This window comes from Notothenia rossii (genome assembly GCF_949606895.1).
Source record: "Notothenia rossii genome assembly, chromosome: 3".
NCBI lineage: Eukaryota > Metazoa > Chordata > Actinopteri > Perciformes > Nototheniidae > Notothenia > Notothenia rossii.
The window spans coordinates 9,870,581-9,897,905 of record NC_136901.1 but is presented as its reverse complement, the minus strand read 5'-3'; the positions used below and the strand labels follow the sequence as shown (position 1 = coordinate 9,897,905).

At 43.6% G+C, this 27,325-nt stretch overlaps 1 protein-coding gene across 4 annotated transcripts in view; it reads right to left on the bottom strand.

Annotated features, from left to right (window-relative positions):
* xirp2a (xin actin binding repeat containing 2a) overlaps window positions 1-27,325 on the bottom strand; it is a 54,565-nt gene that overhangs the window by 506 nt on the left and 26,734 nt on the right. For 2 of the 4 annotated variants that reach the window (XM_079669296.1, XM_079669297.1), the window contains exons 5-11: window positions 24,635-24,740; window positions 17,316-17,440; window positions 12,878-13,015; window positions 11,341-11,427; window positions 11,142-11,211; window positions 10,693-10,796; window positions 886-10,135 (exon numbers count right to left, since the gene is read on the bottom strand). In XM_079669296.1, coding sequence (XP_079525422.1) covers window positions 886-10,135; window positions 10,693-10,796; window positions 11,142-11,211; window positions 11,341-11,427; window positions 12,878-13,015; window positions 17,316-17,440; window positions 24,635-24,740 — 9,880 coding nt within the window. Of the gene's footprint in view, window positions 1-885; window positions 10,136-10,692; window positions 10,797-11,141; window positions 11,212-11,340; window positions 11,428-12,877; window positions 13,016-17,315; window positions 17,441-20,540; window positions 20,747-24,634; window positions 24,741-24,902; window positions 25,016-27,325 lie in introns of those variants that run through there. The other 2 variants (XM_079669298.1, XM_079669299.1) reach the window with 2 other exon arrangements.

Here is a 27,325-nt window from a genome sequence, read left to right as displayed (position 1 = left end):
TGGCTGAGGAACTCTTCCAACTAAGCAGAATATAATTAAGGCAAGAAAACTAATACAATAGATTTAGGTTAGTCAAATAAATAAATAGGTTTTTGAACACTTTGGGGATCATAACGTGCATGTTGAGAGTCTTAAAAGCAAACCCAGTAAATAAATGGTACATTTTCCAAACTACGTTTCCAAGGATTACCATCACATTTAGAGAGCTTGTTCCAGGAAGGTTCAAATATTATAAGGTGACTCACATAACGTTTTAACATTTTATTCCCAATTGTTATTAGGGTTGACAGCAAACAAGCAATTAAGCGTATCATGACAGTCAGGATGCTTCTATGAAATTGTACTCTACTGTAATTAGTATCAGCATTGTTATTGCAATTCATTGTCTAAAAATGGCTTGTGTTTCAAGTTCTGAGAGTCGACTCATAATTAATTAAAAACATCTTTGAAAATGAAGTGAATTTAATGTTTTAAAAAGTTACTTATTTGATCAATTCACAGTATGAGCAGGGAACAAAAGGTGAATCTTCCAGTGAAGTATAAAAATAAATTAAATAGTTTTTCTTCTCGCTGGAGACATTTAAAGCCCTCCTCTGCACCACACACCCAGGCATGAGAATTATTAGTTCAATATGTTTCACACATCACAAGCAAGGAAATAAAACCCTGTGAATATTAAAATATGCCAACCTGACAGCAAGTGAACTGCAAACAGCTCAGAGCTTCAAATAAAAGCACTTCAAAGAAAATCACGTCATGTAAATAAAAGTGTCAAACCAAAGTGAATGCTTCTTCCACACAATGCCTTCAACTTTGAACACACAAAGCATGTTAATCACACCGTCACGCTGGTTTAGTGTCCTCATGCTGCACGGCCTGCTTTACCCGTCACGACAGTCTGCTGCTGGTGCGTTACGATCTGGGAGGTCCTCTGCTCGGTGACACTGAAGCCCAGGTTCTGGAACACTCCTTGGCTCTCGGCCCACGACTGCTGGAAGTTTCTCAGCAGTTCCTCGGTGGACGCATCTGGGGGCACGGAGACCGTCTCGCCTCTCACCACATCGGCGTAGGACGGGGGGTTACCGCGGGTCACGGACTCCTCGCTCGTTGTCCCGCCTGTAATGTTCCCGAAGACGTCGACGGTGCAGAATTGCTCGGCGACCGCCGTCGTTTCCGAGTGACCCGCCGGCTCAGAAGGGGCGGACTCAGATTCTCTTCTTTCTATTTGTTCTCTGAGGTCTCGTGCCGCCTGAGAACCGAGCTCTCCCGTCTCAAACACATTCTTTATCGCCTTGACGTTGAATGTGGGGATTTCGTCCGATTTCGCCGGCTCATCCTCCGCGTCCTCCGTATCGCTCCCCAGCCTCTCCGTGATGACAATAGGCTCTTTTCTGTTGTAGACCTTTGGTTGGGGGGATTCAAATCTGTTGACCAGCTTAGACAGATCGACTCTTGGGAGATCCTGTTTCAGGAGTTCTATATTCCCGCCCTCGGCCCCTTCCTCGGCCTCAGCTCCCAGACGTTCGGGGATATCAATGGGATCCTTACGCATGTACGTCTTGCTCACCTCCGCCTTATGCGCCTCCTCAAAGAAAGACTTCTTATCTCTGACAGTCATCATGGAGTCCCCCATTTCTCCAACTTCCATCAACCCTTGCTCATCTCTCTCGACGGGAGTCTCCCAGTCGCTAAGAGAGGACGATAGCTCTCTTTCAGCTGCAATACACTCTGGCACCGGCATGGGAGGTGGTGGGGTGACGCCGCGAGAAAGCATGGAGGTGGTATCCCTCAGTTTCACCAGCTTCTCTGCGCGGCTCATGGTTGGCGACGGAGTGGCCCTAAAGGGGGATGTGGGCGTGAAGGACTTGCGAAGGGGAGGCGGGGGAGTCCCGACTGACCTGTAGGGTGGAGGAGACGGGGTCACTCTGAGGGGCGAGTCGATCCTCCTCGACTCAATGCTTATAAAAGTGGGTGATGGACTTCGGATGCTGGCTAACGGGGAGGACACCCTCTGATCCTCACTTATCTCCTGGTGCACTTTTCTCTCTTGGATTGACTTCTTCTCCTCCACCAGCTTCCTTTCACTCCTGGACGAGCCGATACTGATCTTTGAAATCTTAGTTGTTGCTCCGCCGAAAACTTTTTTGTCAGGTTTTGGAGGCACTGCCGGCGGCGCTGACGGTTCTTCTCTCTCTTCTCTCTCTTCTTTGTCTTTCACCTGCTTTTCCACGGTTGTCACGGTTTCCTCAAAAGTTGTGAGCTTTGTTTGAAAAATATTCTTCACATACACCATCATCTCTTTCAGCTTTTTCTTACTTTGCCGTTTAGTAATTTCGCTTAAATTCTTTTTCTCATCCGCGCCCATGGCCCAGTCAGGGACTTCGTTTATAATCATCCTGACAGCGTCTGAGTCTATTTTGCTTGGTGTGCCTTCCAGCTCTTTTATTTGAGCGAGCAGCTTTTGCATTACATTGCATTTCTCCAAATCTGTGGTTTCTTCTGAAAGAGCCTCTTCTTTATGGGTCATTTTCCCCATTGCCTGTGCAGACACATTCTTAGGCAAACCTTTTGACTTCACTGCATTTATCTGCATTTGGCTCGTTTCTGCTGCTTGTACATTTATTTGTTTTTGAACCTGAACGACATCTTGCTTCTGCAGGCGTTGCTGCACCACCCTCTCAGTCACAACCACCTCCTCGCGTCTCTGAAAGCTCTCTGCCTTCATGCTCTGCTGGCTGTGGGAGACGGATGCATGGCCTTGTCCCTGATGAGCTGCTGCAGATTCGATCTTAGACATCTTGGGCATTAAAACGGTAACCGATGGTGACAGCTGTACTCCAGCCTCATTCCTTTGCATCTCTTTCCCCTTTTTCACTTGAACCTCCACTTCAACTTTCTCCATAGCTGGGGTCACATGACTTTTCTTCTCAATTACTTTCATTTCTGTTTTCATCTCAGTTTTTGCAGACGTCACCTGCTCGCTCTTCTGACTCACTTTTGTTTCACTTTTCTGTGAAACACTACTTTTCTCTTGCTGTAAATGCACTTCACTTTTCATTGCGCCGTCCCACTTTTCCTCTTTCTTCTCTTTTGGCATCTTGAAAGTTTTCACCTTGAAACTTGGGGTTACCTTTGGGATCTTCGTGGGATGAGAGGGACTCATTTTCCCCTCCAGTGTCAGAGGCGCATTAATATTCTTTACATCTTCAGCTTTCAAAGTGACCGCACTCTGGCTTTGTAGATTAGCATTTTCATGGACATCACTTTGTGTGGCAGTGATAGACCTGGAGCTGGATGTCTTAATACACTGCTGCTGCTCCGTGACAGAAGAAGTGACCACCTTTGAGCATGACTGGATTTCAATATTTGAGGCCTCGCGATTAGACTGGGAAACGACGGTCTGAATCTTAGGTGCGGTTTGGCTCTTTTTAATGACTTCAGTTGAGGAAAGCATTTTTTCTGAGGAGTGCTCACTGGCAACATGCTTTTTATCTACGGACACATTTGAAGATCCTGTAGCTGATTTCTTATTTACCACTGAGATCAAGGGTTTGCTCAAAGGGATCTGGGAAGGGGTTTTCTTGGGGGGCGGTATTCCTTCTTTGGAAATAGCCTTAGCTTCTTCGCCCTTTGCGGCTTCCGTTGCCACTTCTGAGTCTGCTTTCTGTGCTGCGGGAGGCTCGGGACTACTGGCAGCAAAGGAGGGCAGATTAATTGGTGGGGACGTGGGAGTTGTGACAGTACTCCTCATGGACTCTTCTTTCTCCAACTGTAGGCGGTACCTTTCCTCTGCGAGCATGAGAGGGGTTTTAAATTTGCGAGCAAAAGGTCTAGATTTGGGGGGTTCGGGAGTTGGAGGCAGTTTAATAGGAGGGACAAACACTCTTTTAGGTGGCTGTGGACTCTCTTTTGGTTTCATAGCTGGGGTGCTTGGTATTTTTGTTGGTGACATTGCTTTTGACTCAGACTGAATCTGTTTGCTTATTTCAATTTGTTTGGTTTCCTTTTTCACTTCTTGAACTTCTTCTTTACGCTCTATTGAGACTATTTCTGCTTGCTCAGGACGGAGCTGAGGTGGGGGTGGGGGTGGGGGTGGGGGTGGTGTAGGAGTGGGCTGCTTTTTCTGCCATTTAGGTTTAACTTGTACCGGTAGCTTCAGTGTTTCTGGTCGCTTGGGCAATTTGAATAAAGGCTTGCCGATGGGTTTCCCCAGCTTGGCAGGGGGAGACTGGGGCAATGCATTCAGCTCTTGCTGAGAGGGAGGTGGAGGGAGAAAATCTTGCGGAGGAGGCGGAGGAAGAGGGAAAAAGTCAAGCTCAGACTTGCCGTCCATGGGAGGCGGAGGTGGAGGTGGAGGAGGTGGGAGGTCGCTGTCCTGCCTCATGATAGAAGGGGGGGAGGCAGGGTTCTCTAGCACTGGGGACGGAGGAGGAGGCAGGAAGAGCTCTGACTCTGAGGGTGGAGGAGGTGAAGAGGGAGGAGGGGGGAAGTGAATCTCCGGCTTGGCCTTCTTGATGACACTTTTCCCTTTCATGTCCAGGTTACGGTATTCACCCTTTATATTTTTCACGCTGTGTTTTTGTGTGATTTCCTTTTTCTCAGTTTGCTTTTGAGACATCTGCTCGGACACATTTTGCTTATGCATGACAGTCTTCTCCGTCACTGTAGTCTGCAGCTGTTTGATCGTCTTTGTTTCACATACTTGCTTGTTTGAAATGTTGCTCTGTGATGTGCTATGCACCTCTTTCATCACGCTCACATCGACTGCTTTCGCTTCCGTTTGATCATTATTAGTCATTTGTTTATGCTTTATCATAATAGGCTTGGGAGCTTGTATTTTCTGTGGGGGCAGCGCTTTGTGCTTCTGTTCTTTCATGCTCTTGTGTTGAGAGGCCCCAGTAGTATTGTCTGTTTTGGCTATAGTAACAGAGTGTTCCTCTTGGGTTATTACCTGCGTTTGCAACGATTTGCTTTCGCTCTGCCTCTGTGTGTGCTTCTGTGACTCACTGCTCTGAGAGAGATTTTTCTCAGCGGGGGCTGGATTGACTGCCACACTCTCACTCTTGGCTTCATGGAAGCATTCATGCTCCGCTTGCTTTACAGTTAATGGATTTTTCACGGGCACTTTTGCTTTCTTGTGGGAACGCTTGGGATTTGAATATTGTTTTCTTTGCATTAGATTCTTTATTGCACCTTGAACGTCCCCTTTTAATACTTCCTCTTTTTCCACCAGTGTTGAATCTTGTCCTTCGTAGAGACATTTTATAGATGTTTTTACATCTCCTTCAATACTTCCCCTGCGCTGCATTTTAGGAGAAGTCGTTGGCTCTAGAAAGTGCTGGATGGTGGCTCTAACATCCCCTTGTTCGCTCACTTGATGCTGGTAAGTCTTTTTCTCGCTTGTTGCTACATGTAAACTTTGCATGGCCATGTGGATGTCTCCTTTGAGGATTTCCTCTTTTTCCACCTCTTTTACAGCTTGCTTCGCCTCCTCTAGGGACTTCAGGGTTCCTTTGATATCACCTGGCACCAGGTCTTCCACAGTCACTCCCGTATTGGTGGTTGCAGACTTCTCCAGTGACTGGAGGGCACCTTTGATGTCTCCCCTGACAATTTCCGGCTTTTCCATTCCTTTGTTTTGATGCTGCGACTCTTCCAGAGACCTTAGAGTAGTAGTTATGTCTCCCTTCACCACCTCCTCTTTGTCGATGACCACTTTCTGATTGATGGCATGGGTCAGTGAACTCAGGGCTGCTGTAAGGTCACCTTTAACAATATCCCTTTTCTCCAGGTTCTTGTAGGTGACAGCAGGCTCTGTCATAAAGACTTTAACATTGCTGTGAACGTCACCAGGAAGTATGTCTTGCTGTGCCACGGTGCGACCGATCTCCTGCTGATTCTTCCGCAGCAAGATTTTGGTCTCTCGAACGTCCCCACCGATGATATTCTCCTTTTCCACTATTTCCTGGACTGTTTCATCCGTTTTGCTCTGAAGCTGCTTCAGGTAATCCAATGCTCCCGACTCAATGCACGTGGAGTAAAAGCTGACATTTCCCCTCTCCGTGTCTCCGACCCTTATCTTTCTGGACTCTTCGGCTCCTGAGCTGGAGAGAAGACGATGAAGGGTTTTGCTTACGTTCCCATGAATGATATCCTCTTTCTCCACGCTAGACCTCTCCCCTTTATTCAAAAGGGAATAAATAGTCATCCTCACGTCTCCTTTCTCATCCTCTTGAATCAGAATGCCATGCTTGGAGGAGCCTTCATTCTTGAGCAGATTGTTTACGGCCTCTTGAATGTCGCCGCGGATAATTTCCTCTTTCTCCACATTGATTCCCCTTTCCTGGGTGAGTAGCTGCTTCACTGTGGTGTTAATATTCCCCCGCTCCTCGCTGTCAATAGTTATCCCCCTCTCAGTGATCTCCCTACGGTTCAGGAGGTTCATCATTATGCTACTCATATCCCCTCTGATAATCTCTTCCCTTTGGATCTGGGGAGCTTCCTGGTTCATGAGTTTAAACTTTGCCATGCGGATATCGCCGATCTCATCTGCCTCGATAAGAACGCCCTGTGAGTCAACCATTTTCTGACTGTAAAGCTCCTCAAGTGTCTCTTTGACGCTTTTACCTATGATTTCTGTCTTCTCCGTGCTGCTCTCGTTGAAGTCATTGAAGGGAGTTGATTCAAATAGCCATGTAGTGGTCTTCACATCGGCCTGTGGGATTTCCTCCTTGGAGACGACGAGCTCTGTTCCGTCAGTCTGTTTGATACTGTCAAGAGGCTGCTTCTCAAAGAGCCACACAGACTGTGTGACATCCCCCTTCATGACTTCCTCTTTTGTCACTCTCTCCATGCCATCGTACTCTGCGCCTTCGCCGTGGATCTCATCCATCGTGCGCGTTTCAAACATCCACGTGGCAGATCTGACATCGCCTTTTTGGATTTCGCTCACACTTACTGTTCTGATGTACTTCTGGGACATCTCATCAGTCTCAAACCGCTGCTTATTTGTCCTTACATCACCGCCTTGGATATCTTCAACAGTTTTTGACCTGGTTTTTATGTCTTCTGCAATTTCATCTAGGGGTTGCGTTTCAAACCTCCACCTCGCAGAGCTAACGTCTCCTTTGTTGATGCCTTCTTCAGTCACCGATTTAATAACATAGACCTGCTCTGAATCTCTAATTGAATCCAGAGGCTTTGTCTCGAACTGCCATCGAGCTCCCACCACATCTCCTTTAATGATCTCCTCCTTGGTGACTGTAGTTACTTCATGATAATGGCCCTCTTTGTCACAGATGGCGTACAGCGGCTGAGTTTCAAACATCATGGTGTAATTTTTCACATCCCCCCTCTCTTCTTTATCTCTAAAGATACTGGCGAGTTTAGAAATATCATTCTCAGAGGACTCCTCTTTAATTTCATCCAGAGAATATGTCTCGAAAATAAAGCGACTTTTACCAACGTCACCCCCCTGAACGTCAGTCACAGTGCGACTTTCCTTCGTCTCTGTGGAATCCTCACGTATGGCATCGATTGGCTTATTCTCAAACATATAGGTGCAGTTGACGACGTTCCCCGCCTGGATGTCCTCGGCCTGCCGCGTTTTCATCCTCTGCATTGTTTCCCCAGAAGTGGAGCTCATTATGTCAGAAGAGCGATTCTCAAAGATGTACTTCATCCTGGAAACATCCCCCGAGTCGATGTCGATCTTCGTGACCCTCCTGAAAGAACTGTCCTCACCTGTGATGTTTTCCAGGTTCTCAGTTTCAAAGAGGAAGCGAGCCAGTCTGACGTCCTTTCCTTGCACATCCTCTTGATTCACAGTGCAGGTCTTCAGAATGGTCTCAGACTCTGTGTGATCACGTATGTTGTCAAGTGTCTGGGTCTCAAAGAGCCAAGTGCATGTTTTGACGTCTCCTTTTTGAACTTCTTCGACATCCGCTTCATTCTTCTCCGTTTTTTCATACAGGACATCCATCGGTTGAGTCTCAAATAGCCACCTGCAGGTCTTAACGTCCCCTTTCTCAATTTCAATTTCTTCCTTTGTTTTTTGTTCTTCATCTTCAAAATGGTTGGAGCTTTTAATGGCATCAAGCGCTTGAGTTTCAAACAACCACTTCGCTGTTTTGACATCCCCTGACTGGACTTCCTGCTTTGATATACCTTTGATGATCTGAAACTTATTTAGGCTTTCATCAAACTCGTCAATGGGACGTGTTTCAAACATCCATCTGCAGCTGCGCACATCTCCTTTCACAATCTCCTCCCGCCTCACCGTCTTTACCTCATGATAATGACCAAAGCTGTCTTGCATAGCATACATAGGGGTGGATTCAAAAAGAACTCTGTTGGATTTGACGGATCCACTTGTGACACCTTCAACTTGAATTCTCTGTGTTCCTTCACACTTACTTAAATCCATACTTTCAAACCTTTCTTTATAGTTTGTCACATCTCCTATTTCGAGAGCTTCAACGTTCACAGTTCTTGTAATCTCCCTCTTCTCCTCTCTTATATTCTCCAGGGGCTGGCTCTCAAAGACCCACTTTTGATGCCTCACATCTCCCTTTTCCTCTTCAGATGCAACCATTTTCTTGAGTTTTCCCACATCCAGCAGTTCCTTCAGATTTTCGATGGGTACTGTCTCAAACAGATGTGTGGCTGTTCGAACATCTCCTCCTACAATCTCCTCTGCAGCTAAAGGTCTAGCATTGGTATTGTCTTTCAGAGTGTCCATAGACTGAGTCTCGAAAACCAGACAGTGCTTCCTGACATCTGCACCAATGATGTCTTCTTTTTGCATCCTGGAACTCTCCCATTCCTCATCCTTAATGGTGTCGAGGGTCTTTGTCTCAAAAAGCCATCGACCTTTGTTCACACCGCCTTGGACGTTGTCCTCCATGGATATGCCACAAATGAGCTTCACCATTGCAGGGTCTTTGCTAATCATATCCAGAGGCTGGGTTTCAAACATCCAGCGGGATGTCTTGACGTCTCCTTTCGCAGTCTCCTCCCTGCGGATTGTGGTGATCTCCAACATCTCTCCTGAATCCCCCCTAATGACACACATGGGCTGGGTCTCGAACATGCGAGTGGTTGTCTTCACATCGCCTTTGATTTCTTCCAGCTCAGACTTCAGGTTAAGGAAGTTGGTCTCCTCAATGGTTTCTGTTTTGCCCATTGAATCCAGATGCTGGGTCTCAAAGAGATATCTAGCAGTTTTCACATCCCCGCCGGTAATGCTCTTGGTGGCGACAATATCGGTCTCCTGCTCGTCTTCTTGGTAAATCTTATTCAGATAATCCAGTGGCTGCGTCTCAAAAAGCCAGGTAGCAGTGCGGACATCTCCTCTTGCGAGATCAGTCAATTTTTGCAACTGCTCGGCTGATTCAGTACCTTCTATCCCGAGAGCATCCATGGGCTTAGTCTCAAACATCCAAGCTGTGTGTCTGACATCTTTGCCCGCAATGATTTCCTGCTGGGCGATATTCCTCACCTCGTCCTCATCCAGGTTGTCATCTTTGATCTCATCGAGAGCCTTGTTTTCAAACATCCAGCGCCTGGACTGCACTTCCCCTTTAAGGACCTCATCCCACTCCACGGACTCTCTGTCGGAGCTCGAACCCCTGCTCGAGTCGTTGCCGTCATTTTCAAACAAATAGCACGCCTGCTGGACTTCTCCCACCAGTTCCTCGCTTTCAAAGTCCTTCTTTTCGGCTTCCGTGAGCTCCAGCAAGAAGTCCTCCTCCAGGTTCTTGCGTACGTCTGGATTCATGTGCTTGTAGATGCGCTTTAGTTCAGCCTTACTCTTGTGTTTAAAGTACTGCTCCTTAGACACAGTGTGCTTCTGTTGGGAGGCAGACTCTTGATGTTGGGAAGAGACGTACTCAGGGGTTTCCTGATACAGGTGCAAGGGTGGTGGAGGGAAGTGATCTGGCATCTCATAATTCATTGCAGAGGCAGAAGCTACTGATGAGGCAGAGGCCGTCTTTACGGAGGAGGCAGAGGCAGACTCTACTGATGAGGCAGAGGCCTTCTTTACGGAGGAGGACGTGTCATAGCTTGTCTTGGTTGAGGCTTTGGAAGACTGATTAACTGGGGTCCATTGAAATTGGTTGAAATCCACATCAACCTGCGATTGGTAAGTGATTATTGTTAAGGAGAGAGGGAAAGTAAAAAAAAGTTTTGAAGTCAGGAAATGGAGATATTTGTATAGTTAAGATAAGGACAGTTTTGAAGTACAGAGAAGGAAGAATAGAAAAGGAAGTATCAGCTTTCAATTTAAAATGATAATCATGTCGTTTGCAGCTGAGTCAAATGTATATGCCAAATCTAGAAACAGCAAAAAACTAATCTTATTTGGATGTAAATGAACAAGACACACTCCCAGTCTGTCAAACCCAGACATCTCCAGTTGTGTGTGTTCCTAAAATCATTTTCCTTTCAGACTATAATGGGACTCCTTGTTTTAATCTCAGTTTTCCTTTTATCACTGTGAAAAAGAGAACATCCAGTCGTTGCCTGTGTAATGACATGAGGTCTTTTATCCACTCCAATTATTCGCCATCAACTCATTGCATGGCCAATTTTCTGTTGATGATTTCACCATGTGTCCTGGTCTTTATAGAGATACCTCCCTGCGACAAAGCCAAGGGACTATATATTTAGATAAACAGACTGCATCATTACCTTAATTTCCTTGGCTGGTGTGGCTCCCTCAATCGTCTTTTCATACTGCTGCTTCAAAGCCTGAGTGGAAACCTTTGGTGGGTCCTCGCCGCCGACGAGCATAACTGAATTAGACACAAGAAGAAGGCTGCCTCATTAAGTCATTCGCAGTGAGCGGGCTCAGAGGGATTTGGAAGAAAAATAAATCATTTCATTAAAACTTGAGTAGTTTTCATTTTCCAAAACCAGGCAGCGGTGATTGCCCAATTTCCACTTTCCAATATTTTACATTCCTGACTACGCCCTGATTAGATTTACTGCTATGCAGCACAAAGAAAATCATCTGCACTCCAACTCATTTACATAGCTCATCCCTTATTCAGCTGTAGAGGGAACAATCATTAATATAAAGGACACAAGCAGTGATGAAAACATACTAATTACAATATCAAATCCATGAGAGGAATAACCTGTTTCATTGTAATGGTTCCCGTAGCTGGCAGCCACATTGTTCTGGTGGACTCTTTCGTCATGTATCACCTGTGGAAAAAAGATAAATAGTTAGTTAGTATATTGCCAAATGCCCTGTAGCTTCAATCAGGGACAAGTTGAAGGCGTAGCATGAGGCTAGTAACCAAAGAAGTGTTTACTGAGCGGAACAGGAAGTACCTCTTGTTGACTGTGAAAGTGGCTTGTAGCGGGAACGACCTCTCTGGCACTGCTTCTCACCGTCACTTCTGAGGAGCTTGACACCTCCTGTCAAACAGAGAGAAAGTGATGACTCCCTGTAAATGACACACACAAACAGACTGCCTGCAAATAAGTAATTGTTGGATCCCAAAATGTTGTCCCATAACAAACTAGTTTAAATTCCAATAAAGGACGATTTTAGTCTTGGAGAGGAAAAGCAATAGATTCCCCAAAAAACGACTTCTGCCTGCAAGTGAGATTCATGCATTTTGTATGAGATGAAAGAGAAGTATAATATTTTAAGCGTGTATCCACTGCTGTTAACATGAAAGATACATGGAGGCTCGAGGTGCTCTGTACTCCTGAAACCACTTATGTCAGAATAATAATATCCTTCCTGATGTACAACCGGTTGTAACACCAGAGCTCGGATAGAACACCTGCGAGGAAGATTCGAGCGGAGAGTGGTTTGCTGTTAGCAGAGAAGCAACGACTCGATCAAAGAGACACTTCCCCCTCACGAAGCATTCTGTAATTCTAGCATTCAGCAAGGTCCTTGTGCGCTCGATGAATCCACTCTGCTTCCCGCCTGAATGAGCAGAACTGACCTCACTTCACTGAGACCGGGTGCGCTAACGTGTTCTGGCATTTCCCTCACGCACTCCATGACACCTCACATATTCGAGCAAAGTTCAAGGTGCCCTCTTTGATTTGACCTACAAGACGGCGCTCGCAGACACAGCAGCCAAGTGTTCCCAATAAAGGGCTGCAGTAGAATGTGAATCACACAGTGGCATTTAATACGTTTCACACTTTGCGGAGAGCTGGGGAACAGACAGGACACAGAGAGGTACTTTGTCTTCATGATTCTGCTGAATTTAAATCATGTTTAGAGACAATGGGTCCCTGGGTACAGCCATTAAAAGACCCCTCTAGTTAAATACATAGGAGCAACATGTTAAGGTTATTTAGCCTCTAGTTATTGTCGTTTTTGTAGTTTCTTTCTTGAGTCTTTGTAGTCATTTGCTTCTCTTGTTAGCCATTTGGGTCTCTTTTTATTTATTTATTTTTTTTATTTTTTTTTTACTTTCTTGTTTATTTCTTTTTTTTTTATTTTAAATTTTTTTATTTTGTAACAGACATTGCTCCAGATAACAAACCGTACATCAAAACATGTAACAACAAACAACTAAACAAAACGTAACGGGGGAGGGGGGGGGGGGGGGGCTGGATGCAAGGATGACTTCCTAAGACAGCTGATTGTGACATACACAGGACATTACATACACAATACATTATACATTACACAGGAGATGCCATATTGACAGGGTTAGATAGGAGATTTTGGGTCTCTTTTTAGATGTTGAGTCGTTTTGTAGATTCGTGCTTCAAATAGTAGCAAGAAAAAAATCAGCTTCAATCTAATATCCTCACTCTTTCCAATAAAGAATGTGTCGCATATGTGATGATATTATCCCACCTCAATAAAACACTTTGACGGTGGCTCCATCCTCACCTGCACAGATCTCTGCTCGTAGTGGAACTGGGCGACGCTGGACTGAGAGGTTGAGGAGGCGAACTCCTGGCTCTCAAACTGTTTCTTCACACTGGCCAAACCCCCCGGCAGCGAACAAGCCTCGGACTCATCCATCACCTATCAGGAGAAAACAGATCACATTAAAACACACCTACAGATCAATCCGTATACATGTGTTGGATTAAACATGCTGTTACACGACATTAGATGAGATTCAAGAGATTGGATTTGACCCAAGTGAACCATACTCTACCCCCATTGATTGTGAATATGTTATACATTACCTTATGCTAATGTGAAAGTGAACGCATTATGCTAATGCTATGAAAAGCATTAGCAGTGTTGGAGGTCTTTTAAACGTGTCGTGAATGCTGTAATGGTAAAAGTAAAACAGTGGAGGGACATGGTTCCTTTAGAATCCTGGAGGAGGTGTAAAAGGGGATGTGTTAACAAGTAGATTTAACAATACTCAGAGACAAGATAGAAGTCAAACTGACATCTTTGTGATCTTTGTCAAGCTAAAAAGAATTAAAACATTCAATTCAAGTACTTTTTTGTGTTTATTTCTGGGAATTTGAAGATGTAAAGAAAGATGGCAATTGTAATGGTTTTTCTTTGTCTGCAGCACAGAGTGAAACCTCAATAGAACATTCCGTTTCTCAGATTAGTCAGGTTAGTGGCACAAAAGAGCCTTTCAATACTTTTTATTGAGCTATAGAAGGAATTATATTTTTCAAACTGGAAAGAACATAAGCCTGTTTTTTTATTTTTGCAAAGACGCATTCCACACCTCATCAGTATGGAGTCCTCACTCTGCTATATCGAGAATGCACACTGACTATTTGATACAATAATCTCCTTTTGGGATTGTCAATTACTTTTCCAATAAAACATTTATATGTAGGGCTCTGCATATATAGCTTCTTGGAAACTGCAATTTAAAAAGAAGCTTTCTGTGTGTGTGTGTGTGTGTGTGTATGCGTGTGCGTGTGTGTGTGTGTGTGTGTGTGTGTGTGTGTGTGTGTGTGTGTGTATGCGTGTGCGTGTGTGTGTGTGTGTGTGTGTGTGTGTGTGTGTGTGTGTGTGTGTGTGTGTGTGTGTGTGTGTGTGTGTGTGTGTGTGTGTGTGTGTGTGTTAATGTGGAACACACACCCACACTTGCCACCTTTCCTCTTAATGCACATGAGGGCTCCAATGCAATTTGCAAGTTATTGCAGAGTCGTTCAGGTCAGTGACATTTCATGGCAGGGCACTGTGTTATCAATATTTTAATACTGCTGGGTACAATAGCTGAATAATATAACACGAAGCCAACATCTCTCGTTTAAAATGACCGTCGTACACATTATGGTCAGTGGGTTGGTAAAGTCTTCTAAACCTGCATTTCTTCTAATAGCCAGCAGGGGGCATCTTGTTGCTAAGAGAAGTCTGATTGTATAGAAGTCTATGAGAAAATAACCCTAACACCTTCCTGCTGAGTTTACGGTCTCAATCTCTAGTTTTAGGTCTTATCTATCACAGCCTGATGTTCATTTTGCAAGACATGGATGCATTAAGAGAAAAGTAGACGATAAACAAGGGTATATTTTGTAGGGTGTGGTTACTTTGACCGGTTGCTATCAAGGCTGGTTTGTGTGTTGTCTGTGTTTCTGTCTTTTTTGTTATAAAGTGAATCGTTACAATTTGATTTCCTAAAAATGACTTATTAAACTCTTCAGCTGGACTTAGCTCCATCCTCTTGGAGGCCTCTGTATGGATAACAAGTAGAGAAATGTGTTGGAGACAGGGCTTCTGGATGATAGAGTGGTCAGACTGACTGGTGTCCATCAAGGCTCCTGCTATCTTTACACACCTTGTCACATTTGTGGACATGCAGACAACAGCTGCAGAGGTGAAAACAAACCCCCCCCCCGCCCTGCTACCCGGACATAGAGACGCACAGACATCCACATTCAGCTGTCAGGAGCCACCTCATGGGGGTCAGGGAGGTCAGCTATCTATGGTGCTAATTCATTATCAATACAAACATTTCATATACTTCATTTGAAAATGATATTATCAGATTCATCTGCAGATGAGTCGTTTTGTCTATAAAAATGTCAGAAAACCGTGAAAGGTTATGGAAAGGACTTTAAATGTCTTGTTTGTCAGTCTAAAACCCAAAGTCCTTGAATTTATTATGATATTAAACAGAGAAAAGCAGGAAGTCTGAAAACAGCTTTTTTGGACATTTCGCAAGAGAAATCGCTTTAACAATTATTTATCAATATTGATTAGTTGACTCATCTCTGCTACTCTATATGTCACACATACATTTAGACCATACAAATCAGGATAACTAAATGAAACAATTAAAATAGTAGCCATCATTTTCTTCATAGTTATTGAAGAAAAACTTTGGCTATCCAGCACTTCTGTACAATGAGTGCAGCATGCATGTGTTCCCTCGTCATGTACGAAGCGCCCAGAAGGTGGCAGGTCATCCTCTTCAAACCCTCCCAGTGTGGCCTCATGAGTGACATGCTGAACATGAATTATTAACCTCTAACAGACCAACAGATAGGAGGATACAATTCTTGGATCACTGCATTCAACAAGTGTGTCGAGCTTTTTACCTTTAAACGGTACAACGCAATGTGACATTGGAGCTGCAGAGTATACATTTAGAGCTGGCGATATTCTCTCTCTGTATCCGACAAAGCCCTGCTCGGATGTAACACCTGCTTTCTCATTACACTCTGGACAGTTTCCCCTGTCACAGTGTTGAGTCAGCAGCGATAAATCAGGTGCCGCAGATTTGTTCACAGTTCCTCCTCCCGTATAGGAACAAACACTCTCAGCTGCTTTTAATCCGCCTGCACTAAACCTCCCTTTGGTGTTTTAGTAAATAAGGAACAAGCTGTACGCGTAGAGGGAACAACGTTCTCTCAGCTAAAGCTTTTTTTTGTTTCAGATACCGAGCTGACTTACTGCAGTGGCCTTGGCTGACTAACTGCTCACACGTTTGAATTATTGGGTTCATAAAGTGCATGCAGGCTCTTCAAAGCTGCAGAGGCTTTTCTGTTCTCGGTAATGACTAATGACTCAGGGATAGTCAGACACATTTTTGTGTTTAATTAAAGTGTGAAGGCCTGCCGACGAGCTGGCTGTGTGAACACATCTGAATATGCTGCAAAACACACTTTTTCTCTCCACAGATGCATTAAAACGACTCTGACACGGTGATTAATGCTTTCTATAAAGACGTGTGTTTGTGTGTGTTTGTAGCCCCGCCTGAACGTTGCCAGTGCATATACCTAATATAATAATCATTATGTAAGTATGATTTACTCAACTCTTTTAGCAGTAGTTCATATAAACATTCATGTAATCCTTTTGACATTTCATATTGGAATGACATAAATAAGAGTTTACTGTTGGGGATTTATAGTTGCTTCTTCATTAGATAATGATGTATGATGGTCTCATGAAATGTGTTTGGGATTTATGTGAGGTGATACTTTTCTAATGGCGTTTTAAGGCCAGTCGTGAAAGAACTACTCAGACTCAAAAGAACATTATACAAATCTAAAATAATATCATGTATTAAAAATGTAACTGAAGTAAAAGTTCAGAGAATTTGTTCAAAGTATCAAAAGTCTCTACTGGGACATGTCTCCATGCTTTAATGCTCAAAAAGCTCTTTATTTGTCTCGTACTGCCTGTTCTGCAGCCCCTCTTTTCACCCTCTGTCTGAAACCAGAGCCCAGTCTGCTCTGATTGGTTAGCAGGCCAGCTCTGTTCCGATTGGTCAACCGCTTAGAGATGTCATAAAACATCTCTGAAACAACCGCAAAAGGTTTTGCTAGGCTTATTTATCTTAGTTACTTTTGTTTGTTTGTTGTTACACTAATTTCGGTCACAAGAGGCTGAAGTGAGCCATTACCCCATTCAGTGAATTGTCTTTAATTATTTTTCACCTGCAAGAAAGATCAACCTGGAAAACATTTTGTTCCTACTGACTCGCCTCTTAAGGCTTCCTTCTTTTTTTCAATGCCAAAACCAGATAAGGTTTTGGCATTGTCTAAACGTGTGTTGAGAACCAAACGATGTATCATGCGGACACAGCAGCCCTATAAGAAATGACATGTTACATTATTCCCACTGGCTCCCGCTCACACCCCCAAGGTTTAGTTTTCCCACCCAGTGCTGAGCCTTATGACACTTTGACAGATAATGCTGCCATCGAGCAGATCCCTGTGGCACTGAGTAGCCTTCAAGCAAGACAGTGTTCAGTGACAGCTCATTTAAGCTTTAGGGGGAAATGGATGGTCATACACATCAGCAGCTATACTGTCAGTTTAACAATTACATCGAAACGTGCCTGTGTGTCCTTACGAGCATCTCTCCTTTCACCCATGTGGAAGTATCGTCTTACCGCTGCAGAGGAGGAGCTGCTGGTTTCTTTCTTGGACACGGCCGCCTGATACATCGCCAGACGCTCCTTCACCGACACCGACTCGCCCTCCTGCTCTTCCTCAGGACGTCCGGGTCTACCTGCAGCTGCACAAACACAAAGACATAACCGTTATCTTAGCAACAAATCATCACACAAGTAGAGGAATTAAACCAGATGCAGTGGTGTCTAAAATATGAAAAACAAATGTGACCTTTTTTTAACCTCCCTGTTTATGAAAAGACGTCTGCATAGTTGTAGATACTGTAAAGGGGCCAGAGGCAAACAATCAATAATGAATGTGGACACGAAACTGAAATGAAACCCTCATCAATCTCGAAGCTCTGCTGAACGATACTTCATATCGCTCCCCACATCCCCAAGGATAGCCAATTAAAGAAGACCACTGATTTCACATTTGACTTTCCTTCGCTACAAAGCATCATTAGGCAACAGAGAAGACTCCATTAAGGCTCAGCGTACACCCACACTGGACCTTTTCGCTCTTGGCATGTTCTCTTTCTCTGGGAAGCAACACCGTGGGATGGTAGAAGACCCTAAGTAGAAATGATTCTCTCTCTTATTATTTGCTCAAGCTGCAACCTTTTGACATTTTGACCCCTCCGCCTTGTTGTGTATTTCTACTAGATGATTACAGATTTGCTCCACATGTATTTACTAGTTTAAGCTCCACTCCAAGTAGAGGTCAGAGTGAATTATACTTGATGACTGATTGTAGAGTCTTAAAGCAGCTGCTTTTTGAATCCATTAGGCTCCAGTGAAGGTCTTCTTTCTGCTGTGGCGTTATGGAGCTTAGTAACAGTTACGATGCAGAGAGGTGTAGTACATACTGTTCATGCTTGGCGTTACAAGGCCAGCTATCTAAACACTTCTCTTAGCTCACTTATAGTATGTCTATGACTAGACCGGCTTAATATACTATCAAAAATATCAATCAACTTCAACTAGTTAAGCCGATTTCTGGATTTCCTATACACATTTCATGAATAAGATAGAGAAATGGGACTCTTTTGGGGTGATGGACAGCTTTGTTTCTAAACCTAGCCAAGTAGCCTACTGCTGTTGCCTAAGATCTTTGTTTCAATCACCATGTAAAACGGCGTTGGTCTCACACTTTTGCAGGTAGGTGCCTTTTGGTCAGTCTGAAGTATTAAATAGATGATAATGATAACAACTAAGAACAGCCATTTTGTTGGTTGATAATGTTCAAAATGGAAATGTTTCAATAACTCGTAACGGAATGAAATCATGTACAATCCTGAAAATAAAATATCAAAAAAGCACACAAGTGCAGAGGAAATAGGACGGCACTAAGGGAACAATTGTAAGCAGAACATTAAAAGTGTGAAGTGTTAGCGGTAAGCTCCCCAGATACAGTTGTTTACCTACTAGTCCTGCAAATAGCAAGTTCTAGAACAATGCACAGGTGACTTTAATTGTGCCCTTACTGGTGTGACCTTAATGCAGACGAGTCAAGAATGACTCCTCATGTCACCCATTTTAGCTTTCTGCTACGTGCGGCATGTTGGTGTAACCAATAACCTGTCCGAAATAGGCTTCCCGAGACATCCGAAAATAAGCAGGGGTGCTGCGTGGTAACTTATTACCGGCTCGATGACAGAAACACAAGGATAATGCCCTCATTTATCACCGGGGACAAATGATCACATCACGGTCCGGCGCTGTCAGAGAGGCAGAGACGGAGAGAGCGGTGACAACAGCTCTGGATATCTCTGGCTTCTGACATGGGAATGCCGTATGCAAAGCTGCCATAGCATGGACGTGAGGTAACTTGGGCTCTCTGAGGGGAGTGGGGGGGGGGGGGGGGGCTGCCTGGAGAGAAAAATATCCCGGGCCTTTTTATAACCCGGCTTTGTCTGCAGCGTCATGTTCCCTTCTGAGAGCGGAAGTGCGTGGTAGAAAACAAAAATGGAAGCACTTCTAATGAGATATTTTCGAAGTCACCTTCTCTCAATGCTGCCTCTAATGAGTACTGGCACCATCAGATGTTAAATAAGCATCACTAAAAGCTTTCAAACACTGGCTCTGTTTACAGTGTGCTATTGATATCAGAAGAACTCTTTCACAGGCTTACACTTATAACCTTCTCTGCTTTTGACAGAGGCGTATTTACCTCCACACTCAATAAAACTCTGCTTCTCAGGATATTAGCTTTTTATCTTTTAAATGGCACAGCGGCAGCACAAGTGATGGCACCGGGCGGGGGGTAATGGAAGAGGGGAGAGTCAACAGGGGAGGCCATGCTGCTGCCGCCATGCACGACTCACTGGCTATATTGAACCGAGCCTGGAGCTATTGACCCCCCTGTCACTGCGTCTGCTGCCTTCACTAAAGCGGTCAGAGGTGAGGTGTTACACCGCCAGAACAAAAGGGTTTGACGTTGTGTCCAGGAAATAGAGAAAACGAGAGTCATTCCAAAGTATATGATTGCAATAGCATGGCTCCGCAGCTCAGAGCTGAATCATGGCCCGTAGATCTGTGTGGAGCAGAGGCCGTCCCCTAATCACAGAGGTGTCGCCCCCTCCTCACAACGAGAGCCTTAAGCAACCCAATTTTCGGTTTAGTACTTTCTGACCAAAGCTTTTTGGCTGGCGAGGTTTGAAAGGAGAGCCAAATCGAGCTACACTAATTGAAATGTCAGGCGCGGAGGGCGATTTCTTCCTCACCGGAAAAAAGGGAAGAAGAAAAAGAAAAACACAGCCGCAATAATTGAGCTGTCAAATATATCAAAATAAGTTCTTTACATAGAGGCTGGATCGCCCTACGGTTCTTCCTTATGCTAGGCTAAGCACTTTGTCTACCATTTGCTAAGCCTTCAGAATATTCCAGATCAGATTGCTGCCGGTGATGTCTGGTGGAAGGAAACAGGAAGGGCCCATGCATGTTTTATGACAGTGCACAAATCCTAGAGGAATCCTTGAAACAAACTGAAATATCATGTCTCCAGCACCTCATGTTCACTCAATTCCCATTTTACACCAAAGATTGCTCATGTCTGCGCTGCCTGGGCACATCAAACCAATTCATTATCAGCTAAAATGTCATCTACTATTCCCAATTTGTCTTCTTCCACTTTGGCGGTTGGGTGGAAAATCCTTCTGAAAGAGCTATGCAGGCAGTTATGTTGAAGCCTTGTAATACTGATAGTCGGCAAACATTGCTTACCTTCTTTAACCGTGTAGGTTGCTCTGTAAATCACACAACAATAGAATCCAACAGAATACAAAAGGGTGTTGAATCTCCAGAAAATGTAATAGGCTTAGTCGCCCAGCGTTAAACCCGACAAACACAGCAGATCCTGAGAGACGGAGAGGCTTGGAGACCAGCTCCAGCAGGGTGCTCGACAGTGCAATGAGGCCCAGGCGTCCAGCAACAGCTGATTTTATTTTAGAAGTCCCCATGGTTAAAAAAATAGGAGTGACTTGGGGGAAGGTGGATGTGGGTTGGCCTTTTTTTAGTATTGAGTATCGAGGTACCCAACATGCCCTTAACCTTATGTCACAGGAGTCTTATGGACACAGATGCCTCACACTGTGAGCTGGGAAACGGAAACTTAGTACATCCTATTTGACATTTAATAACACTGCTTGTTAGCATGGGACATATGGGAGTATTTCATGATTCACAGGGGGAGATTCACACATTGCTTCACAGACATTGGGAAAGTCCCTACATTATATCACCAAATCTTAGGAGGAAGTTATTATTATTTTGTTTTTATTTGTGAAAGGAAGGCTAGCTGTCTCCCTGTGCTCCAAATCTTTATGCTAAGCTACGCTAAGTAAAACCAGCTAACAGCTAGCTTCGTATTTAGCATGTCAATCTTCTCAAGTATCTCCAAATAGTAAAACACAGCATGTTTTCTCTTACTGTTCCTTTAATAGCTGGTAATAAAATATACTTATTGTAGCACTATACGCTACATATCCTGCCTCTCTATGTAAAATATTGATTATTGATTCATGAGCTCAGTTTCATTTATGCTACGTCAGCTTCATCTGAAATATTCCTTTATCCAGAGAAACACCTTGATAGTATAGCTCTTAAACTTCAATGTGTTAAAAACCTGTCGTTGTATGAGTCTGAGAGACATGCTCACGATGTCCCTCTTAAATTATATATTGCCTGTGAAAGCGGCTCAACTTTTTTTTTGATGTGGTAAATGATTCAGAACATTCTGCCAAGAGGAGTTGAGTGAACCTTACCGTTCGTCCTTCGAAAAACCCACCGTGTACACTGTATGCCTTCTATCAAGATGTGCTTTTTCAATTACATCTCAAATGGACCGTAATGGACTGCAACCGAGGGAAAAGTGGGGATTCAGAGAAATGCAAGCTGTGCATAGGGACCTACTTGAGCAAGAAACCTTGAATTAAGATAACCAGTTTGGAGAATATAGAAAATATTTCCTTTCTTTCTGCCTGTTTTTTCACCTTGGATGTATGTTGCCCTGAAGCCATGATAAAGGTCCTCTTACAAACCAGTGACCTTACGTTCATTCTATTTCAACCTACCTCTTCTTTGACATTACAAGAGAACATCTAGTTTATATAACCCTGCAGGTAAAATGTATGTCTATCCTCTCCATATTATTTGCTGTGATAATGACGGTTTATATGAAACACAAGCCCGCCCGAGCACATGGACGAGAGGAAAGCGTGGTTATCAGGCTTGTAGAGAAGAAGCTGCTCTCTGCTGATAATCCCACTGAAATTGCACATGGATTTCCTGTTCCTAAAGCGGAAAATAATCATACTCCTGTGGAATACCTAATGAACGAGCCTGAGAATATGCCAAAAATCCATTAGTGAGTACATATTCATGTGAGTTTCAAACTCAAATAACTTTCAGAAATTACAAAGTGCTGATTACTCGCTTTACTTTATTAGAGTAAATTGCCAATAAAAAGATTTACTGTTCCGTGTTATTACAATGTCTGGGTTGGGTAGGAATGCGCTAATCAATGCTAATGACTAACAGGGTATTTAACTTTGTGAGAACAACATTTCAAAACTTTTCCAATCCGTAACAATTCTTTTCTGGCCTTGTATTGATACGATACATAATTTACAATAATGAAAGGAGATTTAAACTCTAAAAAGGAGAACCAGTTAAGATACACAATACGAACAGGGAAACAACCTCTCACAGAAGAGGACTTCCCCTTCGATGGCTGGGTGAACAATCAATGTGTAACTTATTGAGCTTTAGAGGGTGGATTTTAAAACTTTGGACGGATCATTGAATACTAAAATGTTAAACCCTTACTTTAAAGTAAGACTATGGGACTTCTGCTAACCACTGCACCGTTTAGCCTCCTAAAAAACAAGTCTACAATCCCAGCAGGAGAAACAAAGATAACCTTGTTGTTATCAGTACATTTTTGATTTTAGGAAACATTGACAGGTATATGTGGTGACCTTTTCAATAAAGCACTTCAACCTACCTACCTAACAATGCTTGCCTTAGCTGTTATAAAATCCCCGTGACTAACAGCCTCTCGTGTCTATTTATTTAAATAACAATTGCTTGGGTAAACAGTGCAGTCACAGTTAAGGTGGAAACAAAGATATTGATAGTGCAATCATGCTAAAAGGATTAGATTAAAAAGGACTTATTTGCTCATTAAGATCTACAAGTTTCAGTGTCAAGGATTTCAGATAGTATCACAATCCGTGCTAAAGCTCTAAAGTGAGAAGATATTGTTTTGTCTGTATCAGCCTAACAACAACACACAACATTGTCAAACTTCAATTTCCAAATCCCACACATCAATCATATCTTACGAGCTAATTTGTGTCCACGAATAGCAGCTAAGAGGATCAAAACTGAAACTGACATGACAGAAATCTTTGTTTTTTCTTAGGATAATATAATAAAGACATAATCATTTGGCTGGGAGGAAATTAATTAAAACAAAAACAAAAAACGTCTTTTGGCAAAGCCAGCTCCAATTGGCAGCATTTGCAACAAAAGATCTGTTGCCGTGTGTCTGACAAGTCTAATCAGCCACAGACTCATATACAAATATACACACACAACTTTTAAATAGGCATTCCTATTTAACTCCGCTGTAGTGTGTTCCAAAAATCCAGCCGCGGTTACACAGCGGTGATTCTGGTGTAATATGAGGAAAAAAGTCAACAAGGATGCAGCATGGAGATTTAGAGGTGAGCTTTGCATCTGTTTAAAGAGCAGTTATTTAAACATTGCGGCTTTGAGGGGGAACATCTCCTGTAGCCCCCTTTGTCATTTGACCTGGCGGATTGCGCGCTGCCGTCAAAGACATCTTGTCAGCAGAGACCAAAGCCGTCGCTCAGTCAGGACAACAGGATTGTCAAGAAGCGCCAATTTCAGACACGGCACGGAGATTTAGAGACTCGCAGAGCGGCCCGAAAGCCTGACTGATCTCAGGTAGAGATGGAGAGGCTCTCAGTCATCGTGTGACAATATATCGTATGCATGGTTGAGCATATGAGTGTGTGTGTGGAAATATTTGTGTTTAACCTCGATACCACTTTGAGGGCTGTCAACACACGCGTAGATTCTCCCCCTCTACAATCATCACCCCTTGTTTTTCCTTTTTTTCCCTTTGCATGACATGCGTGACATTGCATGACACTTGTGTTGCCAATGCAGGAAATGAAGAACAAAGGAAAGAGACAACAAGGGGAGTAAGAAAGTCACAATTGGGATTTTAAGTTTTAATAGTTGTACAGAATTTGTGTTGTACTTTTTCTGAGGGGGATTTATCCCAATTTTTGAATGGTTCAATAATTAGCATCATACTGTGATACCTGCGAGGCCAAAGTGTTCGGGCTTACTCCCCTTGGTTTGTTTGTGATTGTGAGCCAGTTAAACAAAAAGGAGTGTACCTTGCACTGTAAGCTCCATCTGTGAGTACACCGCTATCAGTGGAGAACAAACTGGAGGTAGCCACCGCAGTATCACAGTAATGGAAGCACAGTATCTAGCGAGCCCCCAGCTTCCCATTTAAAAAGCTGCCAGGGAGGGAAAAGCCTTTATCTGGCAACAAACTATCTAGTTTTCAAAAAGCTGCTTTCTGCCCAATGTTTATCTCGCAGAGAACAAATGGTACAACACATTGCATTATCCGAGAGGCAGCCTCGGGTGTTTAGTTTGACGGAATAGTGTAACCCTGATGCAATCAGAAAGCTGCTTGTCATATATTATAATCCTTCCGATGTTGCATCACAGAAACTTTTGAACTCTGTTTTAAAAAATGAAAGAGTACTCACAAAGAGTGGTGTCCTTAGGTGAGGCCATGGTGTGATCTGGTGATGGTTGAGCCTGTGTGACACAACCGGGTGACACTCTTTTGGACGAGGAGGTGCTTGTCACTTCCTGGTTGAGAGAAAGATAAAGAGCTATCAGGGAAAACGCCTGTGTTTTCTCAACATGTAGATGGAGAGGTGACGCCAGGGGTCATCCAAACCAGCTGGCTGTAACCCACACACACCCTAGAGACTCATGTACTAACATGGTTACACATGCTACTAGACATACCTTAAGTATGAAAAATGATACAGTCAAGTGACATTCAAGCTGTGGATTCCAGCAAAACGTTGTTGCTGTCGCCTGAGCTACACACACACGCCCACACACACACACACATCTGTGAGTGTAAAGAGAGACGACCTTGAGCACAATGTGAGCAGCAGGCATTGACTGGAAAGTTAGAGCAAACAGCACGTGGTGGTTGAAAATTAATAGAGCCACTCTAGCAGTAACTAATGTGTGTTTTCACTGGCTTCTATTGATAAAAGCTACAACATTGTTTAATCGCATGTCCTCGGTGCATACAGGCTGGCTGTTCCCTTGGAAGCGTTTTGTCAGCAGGTGCAACACGCCCATTCAGTTGCAAATCATCCCTGCAGGGAACAAACACACCTGTGTCTGTAAGTGTGTGTGTGCACAGGCGTGTGTGTGTCTTTGCAAATGTGAGGGTGAGTGTTTCATTTGCAAATCAAATGTACTCCCAGTAGCGTTTTTTCAACAGTGCCTTGCTGGGCTTCAACGCGGAGTGACAACAAACACACACACACACACACACACACACACACACACACACACACACACACACACACACACACACACACACACACACACACACACACACACACACACACACACACACACACACACACACACACACACACACACACACACACACACACACACACACACACACACACACACACACACACACACACACACACACACACACACACACACACCTTTTTATTTGTATATGTGTAGTTTCCTTTTTTCCCCTCAGGAAAGTGTCAACCATAATTTAAAAAATACACCAAAGGACAAAATCCCATTTAGCAAATCCCCCCAAAACACAAAATGCATAGTTCTCTCTCTCACTCTCTCTCTCTCACACACACACACACACACACACACACACACACACACACACACACACACACACACACACACACACACACACACACACACACACACACACACACACACACACACACACACACACACACACACACACACACACACACACACACACACACACACACACACACACACACACACACACACACACACACACACACACACACACACACACACACTATGGCAGGGGATGCAAGCCTAATCTCTTCCTTTCTGTCACTGTCTCTCTCCTGCTGTAGTGGCACTCACATTGAATGAAACTCAAATCAGTGAGCTGCAAGGAGCAGGAGCGCCCGCTAACCGCAGCTCCCCAGCGCTCTGTGTTTGACTGCTGATATTAGACAGAGTATTTTGTCTACGGCGGGGTGTTACTTTGCTCAGGGGATGATTAAGTGCACACGCGGTGAAGGTTTGTGTGAAAGCCGTGTGTGTGTGCGTGAGTTTGTGGTGGCTAGAGTTCATTACAGCTGGTTACAGAAGTGAATGTCGCTGAACGAAAGCCATTATAGAGATTCAAACATTAATCTCTCTTTGGTTGTCTGATGGGCTTGTTTACACTTCACTTAAAGCCAATGTCGCAAGTAAATTATGCATCTAGTGCATGTGGTGCGTGCTTGGGAACGATTTTCTCTTTACATGAATACACAGTTGGACAGCATATTGAATATCGTTAAAGAAGAGGGAGCCTTTAGACAGAAGTAGTATACTGTATATCACAACCAATCAAGTAAAAGGTGAAACAGTACGTCTTAATGTCTTCCTTGTCTGGAGCATTGACGTCGGTTCAGGATGTCAAAATCAATTTACCGCCAGAAAGAAAATGTCATCTGCAAATAAAAAAGATCCTCATAAGTTTATTATTATTACTGATAAAAATGTCTCACAAACTCTCTTTTTTATAATTAACTCAATATTTTGTCACTTTTCTGTTTGTAAAATAAGTGAAACACCTTGAGTGCCGTGCAGGAAAAACTGTCTTCGAATTTGTTTGCCTTTTTTTATTATTTGTACAATCTATGTGTACACAGCAGGTCTAAAAACAGAATAAACAAATAAAAAAAGTACTCTTCATGACTAGATCAAACCGACTGTTAGAACCAAACTCTGTAAGTGTGAACTAAAGCCCCGACATTATCACTTCTCAGTGAAGGCGTGGTAACTGATACAAAATATATATTTTCTTGCATCCAGCGACCAAGAAAAACTGACGGCTGACGAAAAACTATTAAACTCTATCAAAAGCAGGTCAAGGGCACAGGCAGAGCTTCAGAGAATACAGTCTAGTGAGTCCATTTTAAAATGTATGTTCTATATAGTTTACCAAGGAGCAGCAAGTCATATAATAACCGGAAAATAGACATGACAAAAAGGATTGTGTTTAGCTGAATCCGTTATCTTTGAGCTTCCTGTTGAGATTTTCTAAGAACGGGAAACTAATCTGTGGTTAGTCGATTCTACATTTGTGATTGTCCTGTCCCTAAAAAGAAACAATGTTGTGTTCACCGGGTATTGATGTG